This window comes from Eleutherodactylus coqui, chromosome 5 (genome assembly GCF_035609145.1).
Source record: "Eleutherodactylus coqui strain aEleCoq1 chromosome 5, aEleCoq1.hap1, whole genome shotgun sequence".
Classification (NCBI taxonomy): Eukaryota; Metazoa; Chordata; class Amphibia; order Anura; family Eleutherodactylidae; genus Eleutherodactylus; species Eleutherodactylus coqui.
Window position 1 is genome coordinate 271,832,881 of NC_089841.1, and position 13,796 is coordinate 271,846,676.

The 13,796-nt window shown below is 52.8% G+C and overlaps 1 protein-coding gene across 3 annotated transcripts; it reads right to left on the reverse strand.

Annotated features, from left to right (window-relative positions):
* Positions 1-319: 319 nt before the first annotated feature.
* SLC39A3 (solute carrier family 39 member 3) lies at positions 320-9,621 on the reverse strand. 3 transcript variants are annotated; one of them, XM_066604687.1, is made up of 4 exons: positions 9,482-9,621; positions 7,380-7,561; positions 6,032-6,354; positions 320-1,243 (listed from the first exon to the last, which is right to left on the reverse strand). In XM_066604687.1, exons 3-4 carry the CDS (start codon positions 6,236-6,238, stop codon positions 506-508), a joined length of 945 nt encoding a protein of 314 aa, XP_066460784.1. In that variant the 5' UTR covers positions 6,239-6,354; positions 7,380-7,561; positions 9,482-9,621; the 3' UTR covers positions 320-505. The 3 variants fall into 3 exon arrangements, with proteins under 3 accessions (XP_066460784.1, XP_066460783.1, XP_066460785.1); XM_066604686.1 differs by having other exon boundaries at positions 9,387-9,523; XM_066604688.1 differs by lacking the exon at positions 9,482-9,621 and adding an exon at positions 9,307-9,342.
* Positions 9,622-13,796: the final 4,175 nt, after the last annotated feature.

Here is a 13,796-nt window from a genome sequence, read left to right on the forward strand (position 1 = left end):
ACCAACATTAGAGGAAAACCAGTATATACAGGTGCTTTTACACCAGATGATCCGTTGGGTGCAGAAGCCCGAGAGGTCGCCCCAGCCATAATCCTTCCTATGGTTTTATGCTCAGTGAACGGAGGCGGAGCGGCCCGGGGGTCCTTCTGGCCACCCACCTCCATTCACAATAAACAGGCCGTTCAGTCGCTGCTTGCATCAACAATAATCGTTCCCATTCCTGCTGAATGCAACAGTTTATCAGCCGTGTAAAAGGGGCCCCAAACTGGAAGAACCCCCATAAATGTATTTAATAGTCTGAAGACCTCGCTGTGCGGCAGCTCATGGCACACGAGACGCATCGCCTAAACATTCGCCGCTTTACAAACAGAAGTCTTTCAAAACCAGACAAAGGAAAATCCAAAATGACTAAAAGCTACAACAGGGTAACGACGACCATCTCATCAGATACAGCCGAAGGGATGCACACACAGAAAGATTCCCCGGAGCTACAGTCCACCTTCTGTCACCATTTGAAGAAGACGAGTCCTGCTAGAACGGCGTACCCCAGGACCAGGAAAAGGACTTTTAGTAAGCGGTCATGTTTATCCTCCAGTTCCTTCACCAAAATTTCAAAAAATGTTACGAAGAGAAATGTCCCCCCAGCGATGCCCTGCAACAAAGCAGAGGTGATGCTGCTGGCCAGGTTTTGGGCACTCTGAATGACCATTCCAATGGCTATGCCAATGGGGATCATGATGCTCACTAGTACGGCCATCTTGGCTGCATCTCGAAGTAGAGTGTTAACCTTCGCCATGCTGACCCCAAGGGCCACCGCAACTAATGTTTCATGAATAACAACGCCAATGAAGAGGCTGAGCACCTTATCACCTTGTTCCTGCAAGCCAAGTGCCAGGCCCTCAAAGATGGAGTGGGCAGAGAGCGCAAACACTAAGCTGAAGAGGCGAAGAGGACTTGAACTGGACAGCTCCTGGATATTTAAGCTATGAGAGTGGTGACCGTGGCCAACTTCATACAAATTATGGCCTCTGGTAGACGATATGAAGGGACTCTCATATTCAGAGTCGCTTCCAGCGTCGGATCCTGCGTTAAAGGTTTCCATGTCGATGAAAGACGGCTTCTCCTTCCGGAATGTCAGAATGGCCTGCTCAACGAAGACCGTGAGGAAGAACCCCACCAGCATTATGGTCTCCGCCAGAGGATAGTCCGTACTGATGTGCCCCAGCTTTAGAACTTCGTCAAACTAGAAAGATTGAAAAGCGATATTTAAAGTGTAACAACAACAGATTAGAAGTAACTGCAGACAGATATGAGGTGATCGCGGCGTTGTACGGTCCGCGCCATTACGTGATAGCGGCGTTGTACGGTCCGCGCCATTACGTGATAGCGGCGTTGTACGGTCCGCGCCATTACGTGATGGCGGCGTTGTACGGTCCGCGCCATTACGTGATAGCGGCGTTGTACGGTCCGCGCCATTACGTGATAGCGGCGTTGTACGGTCCGCGCCATTACGTGATAGCGGCGTTGTACGGTCCGCGCCATTACGTGATAGCGGCGTTGTACGGTCCGCGCCATTACGTGATAGCGGCGTTGTACGGTCCGCGCCATTACGTGATAGCGGCGTTGTACGGTCCGCGCCATTACGTGATAGCGGCGTTGTACGGTCCGCGCCATTACGTGATAGCGGCGTTGTACGGTCCGCGCCATTACGTGATAGCGGCGTTGTACGGTCCGCGCCATTACGTGATAGCGGCGTTGTACGGTCCGCGCCATTACGTGATAGCGGCGTTGTACGGTCCGCGCCATTACGTGATAGCGGTGTTGTACAGTCCGCGCCATTACGCGATAGCGGCGTTGTACAGTCCGCGCCATTACGCGATAGCGGCGTTGTACAGTCCGCGCCATTACGCGATAGCGGCGTTGTACAGTCCGCGCCATTACGCAGATACCCAATCTACAGCGTTTTTGTTTCGCTGGGCTATTTTATTTTCTCCATATTAAAAATATTTTCTGCCACCATAACTTTTTTTTATGGTTCTGCCGACATAGTTGTGGGCCCGTTTCGTCTATCGGCTCGGTTTTGGCGCACCTACGACCGTTTTGTTTGCTTTTTATTACATTTTTTCCTTGGAAACAGTTTGATCAAGAAGAAAAAAAAAAAAATTGTAAACAAAAACAAAAAAAACCCGCAATTCTGGCGAGTTTTTTCTGACGACATTCACCGTACGGGGAAAATAATGCGCTACTTTGATAGATCAGACTTTTACGGACGCGGCGATACCAAATGTGTTTTTGTTCTTTTTTTATTTACATTATTATAAACACGGAAAAAGGTTTTTTTGCTTTTTTTTTTTACTTTTAACTACCCTTTATTTTTTTAATAAATAACACCTTTTAAAACTAATTTTTACGTTTTCTGTGAGTGTGACGGTTTGATCGCTGCTGCCGTGTGATGTCATTCTGTAGTATTACATTATACCGCGATTTGACAGGCATGGCTGGATATGCTATCTGCCATAGCAGCCCTGGGGGCTTTCAGAAGGCCCCGACTTCCATGGCAATCACATGGCACCCTGCAATCCCATCACGGGGGGCTGTCCGAGACACCCGAACATCGATCGGGGCATTTAAATAGACCGAATTTGGACCTTTGATCTTCAAATTTTGAAGCAGCCGCCTGCAGTCACAAGCGGATATATCTGTATAATTGTACTATTAGGGTGAAGCCCCTGGAGAATGAAGACCACCCAATGAATGATTCCTACAAGCTTTATACTTGCTCTGCAGAGCTCCGCTGGAGATCTGGTGAAGTGAAGGGCCGGTCCTTATGGCCATGCTGTAAGTTAACCTCTTAAAGTACAGGGCCATTTTTTTTCATTTTTGGTTTCTCCACCTCATTTTTAAGGTATTCTAAATCTTATTTCACCATTTCTATAGGAGTCGGAGGTCTTGTGGTTTTTGTGGGACGCGTTGTATTTTGCAGGGTATTTAATGCGCCATATAATGTACTGAAAACTTAAGGAATGAAATGCAAAAAACCCCAAAACAATTCCGCCATCTTGGGTGGGGGGGGGCCGTGTTTGAGAGATCATTTTGCATAAACTATTAACCCCTTCCCGCTGCAGGGCGTAAGTTTACGTCCTGGCAGCCTGGTACTTCCCGCAAAAGGGCGTAAACTTACGTCCTGGAGATAGCGCGGGATCACATAAGATCCCGCACTATCCCGCCCCCCGCTGTTAACCCCTTCCCTGCCGCGATCTAAGTAGATCGCGGCAGAGAAAGAGTTCACAGAGAAATCGCGCTCCCTCTGTGTCTCCGGCCGGAACTCGCGATGTCATCGCGAGAGCCCAGCCTGTCACCATGGCAACAGGACGCCAGACACTGGCGTCCTGTATTGCCTATGCCTATGCTCGCTGTATAAGCGATAAGGCATGGCAGAGCAGTAGCTCTGCCATGCCTTATGACAGCGATCATCGGTACAGTGATGTAAGACCCTCAGAGGGACTCAAATTATGTAAAAAAATAAAAATAAAAGAAAAATGTAAAAAAAAAATGTAAAAACCCCCCCTTTTTTATGCTTTTTCTCAGATTAGCATAAAAAAAGGTTAAAAAAAAATTATATTTGGTATTGTTGCGTCTGTAACGACGCGTACAATAAATTGCACATGCTTTTGACTGTGCACGCAAAAAAACGCTAAAAAAAACGCTAACAAATTGAGGCAAAATGCTATTTTTTAGCATTTTGCCTCACTACAAAACGCAATAAAAGTGATCAAAAAAGCCGTATGTACCCCAAAATGGTACCAGTGAAAACTACAGCTCGTCTCGCAAAAAATAAGCCCTCATAGAGCGCCGTACATCAAAAAATAAAAAAGTTACAGGACTTTGAATGCAGCAATTTAGAATAGAAAAAAAGATTTCCAAAAAAAAGGGTTTTTATTGCAGAAAAGTGGGAAAACCTAAAATAAATGTAAGAATTTTGGTATCGTTGTAACCGTACCGGTCCGCAGAAAAAATGGAATGTCTCATTTATGCTGCATGATTAACGCTGTAAAAAAAATCTATGGCAGAATTGATGCGTTTTTTCTCTCCCTGCTATCATAAAAAAAAAAAAAAAAAAAAAAAAAAGTTTTACTATATATTCTATGTACCCAAAAGTGGCACCGATAAAAACCACAGTTCGCCACGCAAAAAACAAGCCCTCACACGGCCGCATCGATGGGAAAATAAAAAAGTTATTGCTTGATAAACGGAGAAGAAAATCCGCCAAAAATTGTTGCGTCTTTAAGCCCAAAATAGGCCATGTCATGAAGGGGTTAAGTATCTACTCAGCCACTTACTAGCTATTTAGTATGCAAATGAAGCCTTAGCTGAAAGCAGTTAATAGCCCAAGGGCTCTTATCTGCGCTCAGATCCTTCGTTCTCCAGCGGGAAATAATGCTACTGAGAACTGCTGATAAGACCCCAGGATGATTTTTAGTTTGGCCTGAATTTAACGATCAGCTAGCAGTGCACAATGGGCGCGTGTTTAGATGCAACGATGATCGCTCAAACGATCGCTTGTTCGCGATTTTTGAGTGATCATCGCTCCGTGTAAATGGGCCTTTATAGAATGGGGTCCCAATCAGCAGGCAGACGTCCCAACAAATGTCAGTTGGTAATTTGCAGCACCGAGACTCTGAATGGGCACTTCATTAGCGACACCTCCCTTTCACCACCGGAATGTCCACCTATTGGTCACATGACCCCGAAGTACAAAATCAAGCGAGAATGTTTTCTATGAAAAATTTTCAGTGTGAATCCACATTAAAATGGAAAAATTAAAGGATCTGAATGAGGCCGAGCCGGGGCCTGTACTTCAAAGGCCAACCTAGTGGGGGGTCTCATGCAAAGATGTGTAGAGTCTATCGAGAAGGGTGCGATCAAGGAAAAACACGCTGTGGACATGAAGAACGTTAATAAAAGGGGTCGGAGGCCGATTTCAAGAATCGTTCTGATGAACTGACAACGCAGTCAGGCAAACTGCAGCTGAATAAGACACTGATGATTCAACTGATGAGTCGATGGAGAACTCGTCGCTCGTTAGCCCAGATGGGTTGTATCATCAGACAATCAGTCGGAGTGACATTGTTGTCTAAGGGCTTATTTACAGGAGCGTACAACGGTCGGGTTTTCACGGCCAGCTGATATACGCTCCCATCGAAAAAACAATTTTTCCCTATCCCTCCACCCCAGTCCGGCGTTTGCAATGGGAAGGGCGGAGCCAAGCTTAGCCCCACCCTGTTCACTCCCATTGCAAACCGCTTGGAGGGGAGTAGAGAGGCAGAGAGTCGGTGAGGTGGAGAGAAGGAGGGGAAACTGCTTAGATGGAAGCGTATATTGGCCGGGCGTGAAAACACATATACGCTCATGTAAATAAGCCCTAAGAGAAACATAAAACTCCAGGGGGCAAAAGAAGGCAAAAACATCACCTGATCAGAGGAATCCAATGGTATTTGTGCTCCCCTAACACACCTGATTGGCTGCCACCAAAATGGATCGTAGAGGAGCACAAATACTGCTTGTTGTGTTAGGTAGATCCCGTGGATGCCGCGGCAGGGGGAGCAGGTTAAAGCGCTGCACCCCGGTATCTCCGTTATAGAGAGAGGGCCATGTTTTGTTATTGTCCTGGTTTTTGTTGAACCATGCTGATTGGAGGGTTAGAATTTAGTGCAAGCAGCATGAATTGATGAACCTTTCCTTTCAATGGGCCAGAACACGTCCGCACCGCCGTCTTGGCAACTACAAGAAGCTAGTCTGTTTATATGGGCCAATATTCCTGCCTAGTGCGACCTACGTCAGGATGGATGGAGGCTGCGAGTCTGAAGACCAACACAGCTCCACCATGGATGCCTCTACTAACGGCCATTAGTTATGAGAGAAAGCGGCTACTGAGAGAGAACTGTAGTGATAAGAAAGCAAACATCAGTTACGGACGTAAAATGTAGCACTGAAATACCCGAAGTGCTGATACACCGCAATAACCAGATACCTTCTCTCTCACTGCAGGCAGAAGAGCATTGAAGCAAGTAGCCAAGAATACGCCTCCAGCAAAGGAATTGCACATGGCAAGGATCCTCCGAGAGCGAGACGCCTTCTCACAGTCCGCCTCGATCATCTTCACAGGCAGCAGAGCTCCTAACATCATCAACACAAACACTGCCAGCAAGCACAGCAGCTTCGCCACGATGAGATTCATGCTGATGGCCGAGGTCCGCGGAGGGTGCAGAGAATAATGGCACTATCAGGTTGGGATGGCAGTGGGGTCAGACGGGTAGGGGAGATGGCAGCGTGCCCTCATGCCGTCTCAAGTCACTACAAGGAAAACAAAAAGGAGGCATAATAAATAGATCACATGTCCAAGTAAAGGAGGGGGGGGGGAGTTTAAATGATCTTTCAAAGGGTTTTCCCACCTCAGTAAATATGGCGGGCAGCCCGTGCCGCCCGTGCCGCAGGCACTGGTAGCAGGGAGTACAGAGAGTGGAATTGGCCGTTCTACACAGGTCCCTTAAAGCAACCCTCTGGTGGCCACGCCGCTTCAATGCCTACATGGTGCTTGCTGTGTATTGGACACCCTACAGCGGCTCTGACTGACCAGGTGAGCAGCATGGAGGGGCCAAGACTAATACACAGCGGCCATGTAGTCAGAGAAGCGGCTCGGCCATCTTTGTATCTCCAGGACTGGAGGGTCGCTTATGGGAGAGTCACAGAAACGGGGTACAACCGCCAATTGGGCTCCTTCTGTAACTCCAGATGCCGCTGTGGTGAGTTGGGATGGGTTGTGGGACCCCCGTACTGAGATATGCAGAATTACAATAAAGCCTGATATCGCGCTCGCCGGTGTGCTATGTCCCCGCAGATGTCAGGCATTTTTGTGTTAAAAATCGCATGGAATCACTTCCAAAGTAGCGATCCTCCGTTGCTTCTTTAAGCCGCAGCGGACAACCACGTTTTTTTCCCCACATTGTTTTCAATGGGTTGACCTGGCATCGCGCTCTGTGTGAGGCTATGCCAGCCCCATGGGAAACAATGGGCGATACCTTACGAGGGAAAGCCCAAACACAGGACAAGCTGACATTTTCCTGCACTACGATGCGTGAAGAAAAAAAAAAAAAAAAGCGAATCGCTCGTGTGTATGACGGCGCTCAAAAAAATGGGGTTCACATTCGTGTGGAATTTGTGCGTCCCGAGGGGGCCGGCGTGTCCCCCGAGTGCAGCATAAAGCAGTGGCAGACAAGCGGGTACCAGCGGGGGGCACCTGGGGGGTGATTGGCAGCGCTTCTTAAGAAGCTTACAGTTCAGAGGTGAAGGGAAATACATGCAAGATACAAAGTGGTCACCTGCTGCTGGGGCGACACTCGGATCCCCGCCATAGACACGGGTGTGGACGGGGCCGGACTCCAGGCCGATCCGGGGAGACTTGTGCTTCAGCTCACAGAGGATTGCCTAGACTGGATCCCGTGAGAGGCGGCGGGTCGGCTGTCGGGGCGGTCAGCTGGCGGATGGACACCGGAATGTTCCCCTGAAAGCAAATAAAGGTGTTGTGAACGGTGAAGAGCAGAAACCCAGAATATTCCACCTGAAGTCCAGGTGCGCTGGGGGGCGGTCACCACCTGCGGCCCAGGTGCGCTGGGGGGGGGGGGGGGGGGGGTGGTCACCACCTGCGGTCCAGGTGCGCTGGGGGGGGGTCACCACCTGCGGTCCAGGTGCGCTTGGGGGGGGGGGTCACCACCTGCGGTCCAGGTGCGCTTAAGGGGGGGGGGGTCACCACCTGCGGTCCAGGTGCGCTTAAGGGGGGGGGGTCACCACCTGCGGTCCAGGTGCGCTTGAGGGGGGGGTCACCACCTGCGGTCCAGGTGCGCTTGAGGGGGGGGGGGTCACCACCTGCGGTCCAGGTGCGCTTGAGGGGGGGGGTCACCACCTGCGGTCCAGGTGCGCTTGGGGGGGGGGGGTCACCACCTGCGGTCCAGGTGCGCTTGGGGGGGGGGGGGTCACCACCTGCGGTCCAGGTGCGCTTGGGGGGGGGGGTCACCACCTGCGGTCCAGGTGCGCTTGGGGGGGGGGGGTCACCACCTGCGGTCCAGGTGCGCTTGGGGGGGGGGGGGTCACCACCTGCGGTCCAGGTGCGCTTGGGGGCGGGGGTCACCACCTGCGGTCCAGGTGCGCTTGGGGGCGGGGGTCACCACCTGCGGTCCAGGTGCGCTTGGGGGCGGGGGTCACCACCTGCGGTCCAGGTGCGCTTGGGGGGGGGGGGGGGGGGGTCACCACCTGCGGTCCAGGTGCGCTTGGGGGGGGGGTCACCACCTGCGGTCCAGGTGCGCTTGGGGGGGGGGGGGTCACCACCTGCGGTCCAGGTGCGCTTGGGGGGGGGGGGGGGGTCACCACCTGCGGTCCAGGTGCGCTTGGGGGGGGGGGGGGTCACCACCTGCGGTCCAGGTGCGCTTGGGGGGGGGTCACCACCTGCGGTCCAGGTGCGCTTGGGGGGGGTCACCACCTGCGGTCCAGGTGCGCTTGGGGGGGGGGGTCACCACCTGCGGTCCAGGTGCGCTTGGGGGGGGTCACCACCTGCGGTCCAGGTGCGCTTGGGGGGGGTCACCACCTGCGGTCCAGGTGCGCTTGGGGGGGGGTCACCACCTGCGGTCCAGGTGCGCTTGGGGGGGGTCACCACCTGCGGTCCAGGTGCGCTTGGGGGGGGGGGGGTCACCACCTGCGGTCCAGGTGCGCTTGGGGGGGGTCACTACCTGCAGTCCAGGTGTGCTAGACCATCTCAGTTATTGACACCAACGCCACAGTATTCCCCGTCTGCCATGTTTCGGGGGTCCCGGTGCCGGAGCCCCCTGTGTGAAGCAGTGACGATTTCTAGCTGCCGCGGACTTCTGGTGCACGGAGCATTCGTGACGCGCGGTTTATACATAAATGGCGCGGTGCAGGATGGCGGTCTTAGGGTCATTCACACAACCGTGATTTCAGCACGTATTACGGCTGCGATGTTCTGCTGCGCGGCACGCGGGGGGCAGAGTCAATAAATAACAACAGTCTCACTTCGCCCGTCCGTGAGATTCGCGGTCACTGGCGGCCGGCTCACACACAGCGGTCAGCCATGATGTACGGATGGCGCCCCCAGTGATCGCCCCGTGTCTTCACACTGCGACTAGCGGTCACACGTCCGGCACGTGGCCGTTATGTGGGGTGACGCCGCGCCAGGACCTCCAGCACTGGTGTGAACACCGCCTGAGGAGAGCCGCAGCTGGGAGGCCCCACACCCACCGCCTGTGCACATCATGGTGCGGCTCCTCTGCGGTTTGTACACGCAGCAGCAGGATATACAGCACGGCCGGCAATGTCACCTGTCACCGACGAGCCTCCTGCCGGCAGCCGACATCCCTGCGCTACATCCGGTCACGTGCTCACACCCTCCAGACAACAACCGGCAGAAACCAACCTCCGGTGCGCGCGGGACAGGACACGCCCTCTCAAGATCCTCTCACGCTGATTGGCTGAAGATACCGTAACCTATGCTGATTCGTTCCCTGCGTACCCCGTGATGGTAAATATTAGCGGATGCTAAGGGTCTTTGATTACGTCATGCTCATGTGACCATGGGAGGAGCTGCCCACAAAGCGGGCGCATATTATTAGATTCCACAACGCTTCTGCTCGATTCGCAAGCTGATTGGTTGTTTGGGTTGGCTGGCAGGCCCTGTGATGTCATAATCATGTGATCAGTGAGGTTAAAGGCTCCAGTGTGCAGAAGGGCGGTGACAATCTGCTGGTCATGTGACCAGCTGCAGTCTCGTGCTGAAAGCCGCCGGCTCTGGCGGACGTGGAATTTGGGCAAACGCCTTAACAATGGACATTGTTATTCTCTCCTCCCCACGGAGGTGCCGGAGGGGTAGAATACTGTATATGACCTTCAGAGTGCCGCAGGGGGGAGGGAGATCCCGGGCGCACACCCGGCCATCACTGTAACGGCGACCCCGCGTCCTGAAGGCGGTCCCCTTACTAGGAGTGCATTCTGGGGGCTGTTGCCCGTGGCGACCTGATAACGGGACGTGAGCCGATCCTGGGAGTCCGTATGATTATCGTGGTGCCAAGTTTAGGCGCTTTCAGGTGGCCAAGAAAATGGCGTGAGATTTGTTGGCTGCGAGACGCATAAATCTCACGAATACGAACCCCAGATGAGCGATGGTCCGCGGAAGAGGATTCAGCAAGCTCTAGATTTGTGCGCTCCTCGGAACGCACCGCCCAGTGTTTTCAATGGGACAGTATAACACAGCGCGGTGTGGGAGGGGCATGCGGGGTGAGGAGGGGTCTGCAGCATGGGAGGGGCCTATAGGGTGAGGAGGGGTCTGCGGCATGGGAGGGGCCTACGGGGTGAGGACGGGTCTGCAGCATGGGAGGGGCCTATGGGGTGAGGAGGGGTCTGCGGCATGGGAGGGGCCTACGATGTAAGGAGGGGTCTGTGGCATGGGAGGGGCCTATGGGGTGAGGAGGGGTCTGTGGCATGGGAGGGGCCTATGATGTGAGGAGGGGTCTGTGGCATGGGAGGGGCCTATGGGGTGAGGAGGGGTCTGCAGTATGGGAGGGGCCTATGGGCTGAGGAGGGGTCTGCAGCATGGGAGGGGCCTATGGGGTGAGGAGGGGTCTGCGGCATGGGAGGGGCCTACGATATGAGGAGGGGTCTGCGGCATGGGAGGGGCATGCGGGGTGAGGAGGGGTCTGCGGCATGGGAGGGGCCTACGGGGTGAGGAGGGGTCTGCGGCATGGGAGGGGTCTGCGGCATGGGCGGGGCCTATGGGGTGAGGAGGGGTCTGCGGCATGGGCGGGGCCTATGGGGTGAAGAGGGGCCTGTGGGGTGAGGGTTCCCACTGACAACAATGGGAAGCACTTGCTGACCCCTGACGCAGCTGAGGGCCCCCCGGAGGATCGCTACTTGAGTTGAAGTGATGGAAGGCATTCTCGCGCTGCACTGGCGCTACAGCTCGCACCTACGTGAAGCCCCTGCTGGCCAACGGGTTCCTTCACAGTGAAGATGGTTTGTAGGCTGCGACTTGAGAATACAAAATCGTGTCATTCTCCATACAACCGCGATTTGTGATGTTTCGTAGCCCGTGGTTCGCTATGGACTCTCCTTTGTGTTGCGTCGCATGAAATCGCGGTGGTTTTCATGCGGTGCGAAGCAACTTTTGTCCCTAAAATAAACCCTGGCTGCATAAAAAAACAAACAGTGCATCACCTAACAGGCTCTGTCCGCTCCGCTGTACGTCTCCGCCGCCGCTCCAGCACATTTTGTAGTCTTCAGCTGCCACTTCCCGGTTAGGAGGTTCAAAAACCCCGCCTCCAGAAAGCACTGGCTCTGATTTGTTCTCAAGTACTGCGACTCAGCCAATCACTGCAGTGCTCGATGAACCAATCACAGCTATTGCATTTAATGGCTGTGATTGGTTCATCAAGTGTTGGCTTTGATTGGCTTTCGAGTGCCACAGCTCAGCCAATCAAAACCAGCGCTTTCTGGAGGGGGTTTTTGAACCGCCCAACCAGGAAGTGGCGGCTGAAGACTACAAAGTGTGCGGGAGCGGCGGAGGAGACGTACGGCGGAGTGCACAGCGCCTGTTAGGTGATGCACTGTTTATTTTTGGGGTAGGGTTTATATTTTTGGACCTTCTTGCATTTTATTTTAGATGTATACACGGTGATTTCATGTGCAAAATTGAACCCCCCCAGAAGGTCCCACAGATTCTCCTGCCCTCACGCATTGATAGCGGGCCGCACGGATCAGGCGGATTTACAAAATACCATTGATTGTAATGGGCTTTTTTTTTTAAAAGTGCAAATCAGTTTACCTAAAGTGATGTTTAGGTGCTGCAAAATACACCAAAATTGCTGCCACTAGGGGTCCGCCTTCCTTCTAAATTTGCTGCCACTAGGGGTCCGGCCTCCTTCTGATTTGCTCCCACTAGGGGTCCGCCTTCCTTCTAAATTTGCTGCCACTAGGGGTCCGGCTTCCTTCTGATTTGCTGCCACTAGGGGTCCGGCCTCCTTCTGATTTGCTGCCACTAGGGGTCCGCCTTCCTTCTAAATTTGCTGCCACTAGGGGTCCGGCCTCCTTCTGATTTGCTCCCACTAGGGGTCCGCCTTCCTTCTAAATTTGCTGCCACTAGGGGTCCGGCTTCCTTCTGATTTGCTGCCACTAGGGGTCCGGCCTCCTTCTGATTTGCTGTCACTAGGGGTCCGGCCTCCTTCTGATTTGCTCCCACTAAGGGTTCGGCTTCCTTCTGATTTGCTGTCACTAGGGGTCCGGCTTCCTTCTGATTTGCTGTCACTAGGGGTCCGGCTTCCTTCTGATTTGCTGTCACTAGGGGTCCGGCCTCCTTCTGATTTGCTCCCACTAAGGGTTCGGCTTCCTTCTGATTTGCTGCCACTAGGGGTCCGGCTTCCTTCTGATTTGCTGCCACTAGGGGTCTGGGCTCCTTCTAAATTTGCTGCCACTAGGGGTCCGCATTCCTTCTAAATTTGCTGCCACTAGGGGTCCGGCCTCCTTCTGATTTGCTGCCACTAGGGGTCCGGCCTCCTTCTGATTTGCTCCCACTAGGGGTCCGCCTTCCTTCTAAATTTGCTGCCACTAGGGGTCCGGCCTCCTTCTGACTTGCTGCCACTAGGGGTCCGGCTTCCTTCTGATTTGCTGCCACTAGGGGTCCTGCCTCCTTCCGATTTGCTGCCACTAGGGGTCCGGCTTCCTTCTGATTTGCTGCCACTAGGGGTCCGGCTTCCTTCTGATTTGCTGCCACTAGGGGTCCGGCTTCCTTCTGATTTGCTGCCACTAGGGGTCCGGCCTCCTTCCGATTTGCTGTCACCTAGTTAAGTCTCTCTAGTAACATTGAAACTAAAATGAATAACAGGAAGTGGGAAGGATGTCGTCTCATGCTGTCTGAAGAAGTCTATGGAGAGATGAGGGCGAGAAGGAAGGTGCTGCAGTGAGAGGAGATCACACAGATATGGCTGCTGTAGCTAATAGTTATTTACGGTGTACAACTACTGAAATCACATCTCTACTGCTCAGTACTAGATCACCGATGGGAATCACTAACAGATTAAGATATAACTTTTATTGTGCGCGATCCAACAAACTAAAAATAAAAATAGTGCCTCTCGTTTATTAGAACAGCACTGATACATTGTAATGCCTAAAGTATTTCATAGTTGTGTCCTCATAACACCATTGGAGACTGAGGGGTACAGCAGCACTCACCAACCATATAGGGGGACCCTTCCAAAGGAAATAGCTGCTCGCCTGAAAAAGGGATTGAATCCACAGAAATCCCAATGTGTCAAGTCCAAAAAGAAGCAAGGTCAGGCAGCAGATTAGGTGCTTAAAGATTTTAATGCATAAGCATCAGTTATAAACACCTCATAGCCATAAAAATAGCGACGTTTCGACCCTATACAAAACGGGTCTTTGTCAAGCCATAATATAAGGACGTCATCGATGAAACGCGCCCACAACTCAATGGATGTTGTCCACTTTTCGTTCGTCTCGGAAAACACTGATAGCTCCTCCCACCAGCCCAGGTACAGATTGGCATAGCTGGGGGCACAGGGGCTCCCCATAGCTGTACCCCTGAGCTGGTGGAAGTGGTTTCCTTCGAAAAGGAAATAGTTTTTTGTCAGGACGAACGATAGGAGATTGAGCAATAAACTGTTGTGCTCCTTGAGGTGTATACCCCTTTGGTTGAGGTAATATTCAACCGCTTTTATACC

What these genes read in the sequence shown, in the direction of transcription:
- SLC39A3 (XM_066604687.1), bottom strand. Translation starts at nt 6,238, where the DNA reads ATGAATCTCATCGTGGCGAAGCTGCTGTGCTTGCTGGCAGTGTTTGTG. An exon ending in TGCCTGCAGTGAGAGAGAAG is followed by an intron (nt 1,244 to 6,031) that starts GTATCTGGTTAT and finishes CAATCTTTCTAG; the next exon opens with TTTGACGAAGTTCTAAAGCT.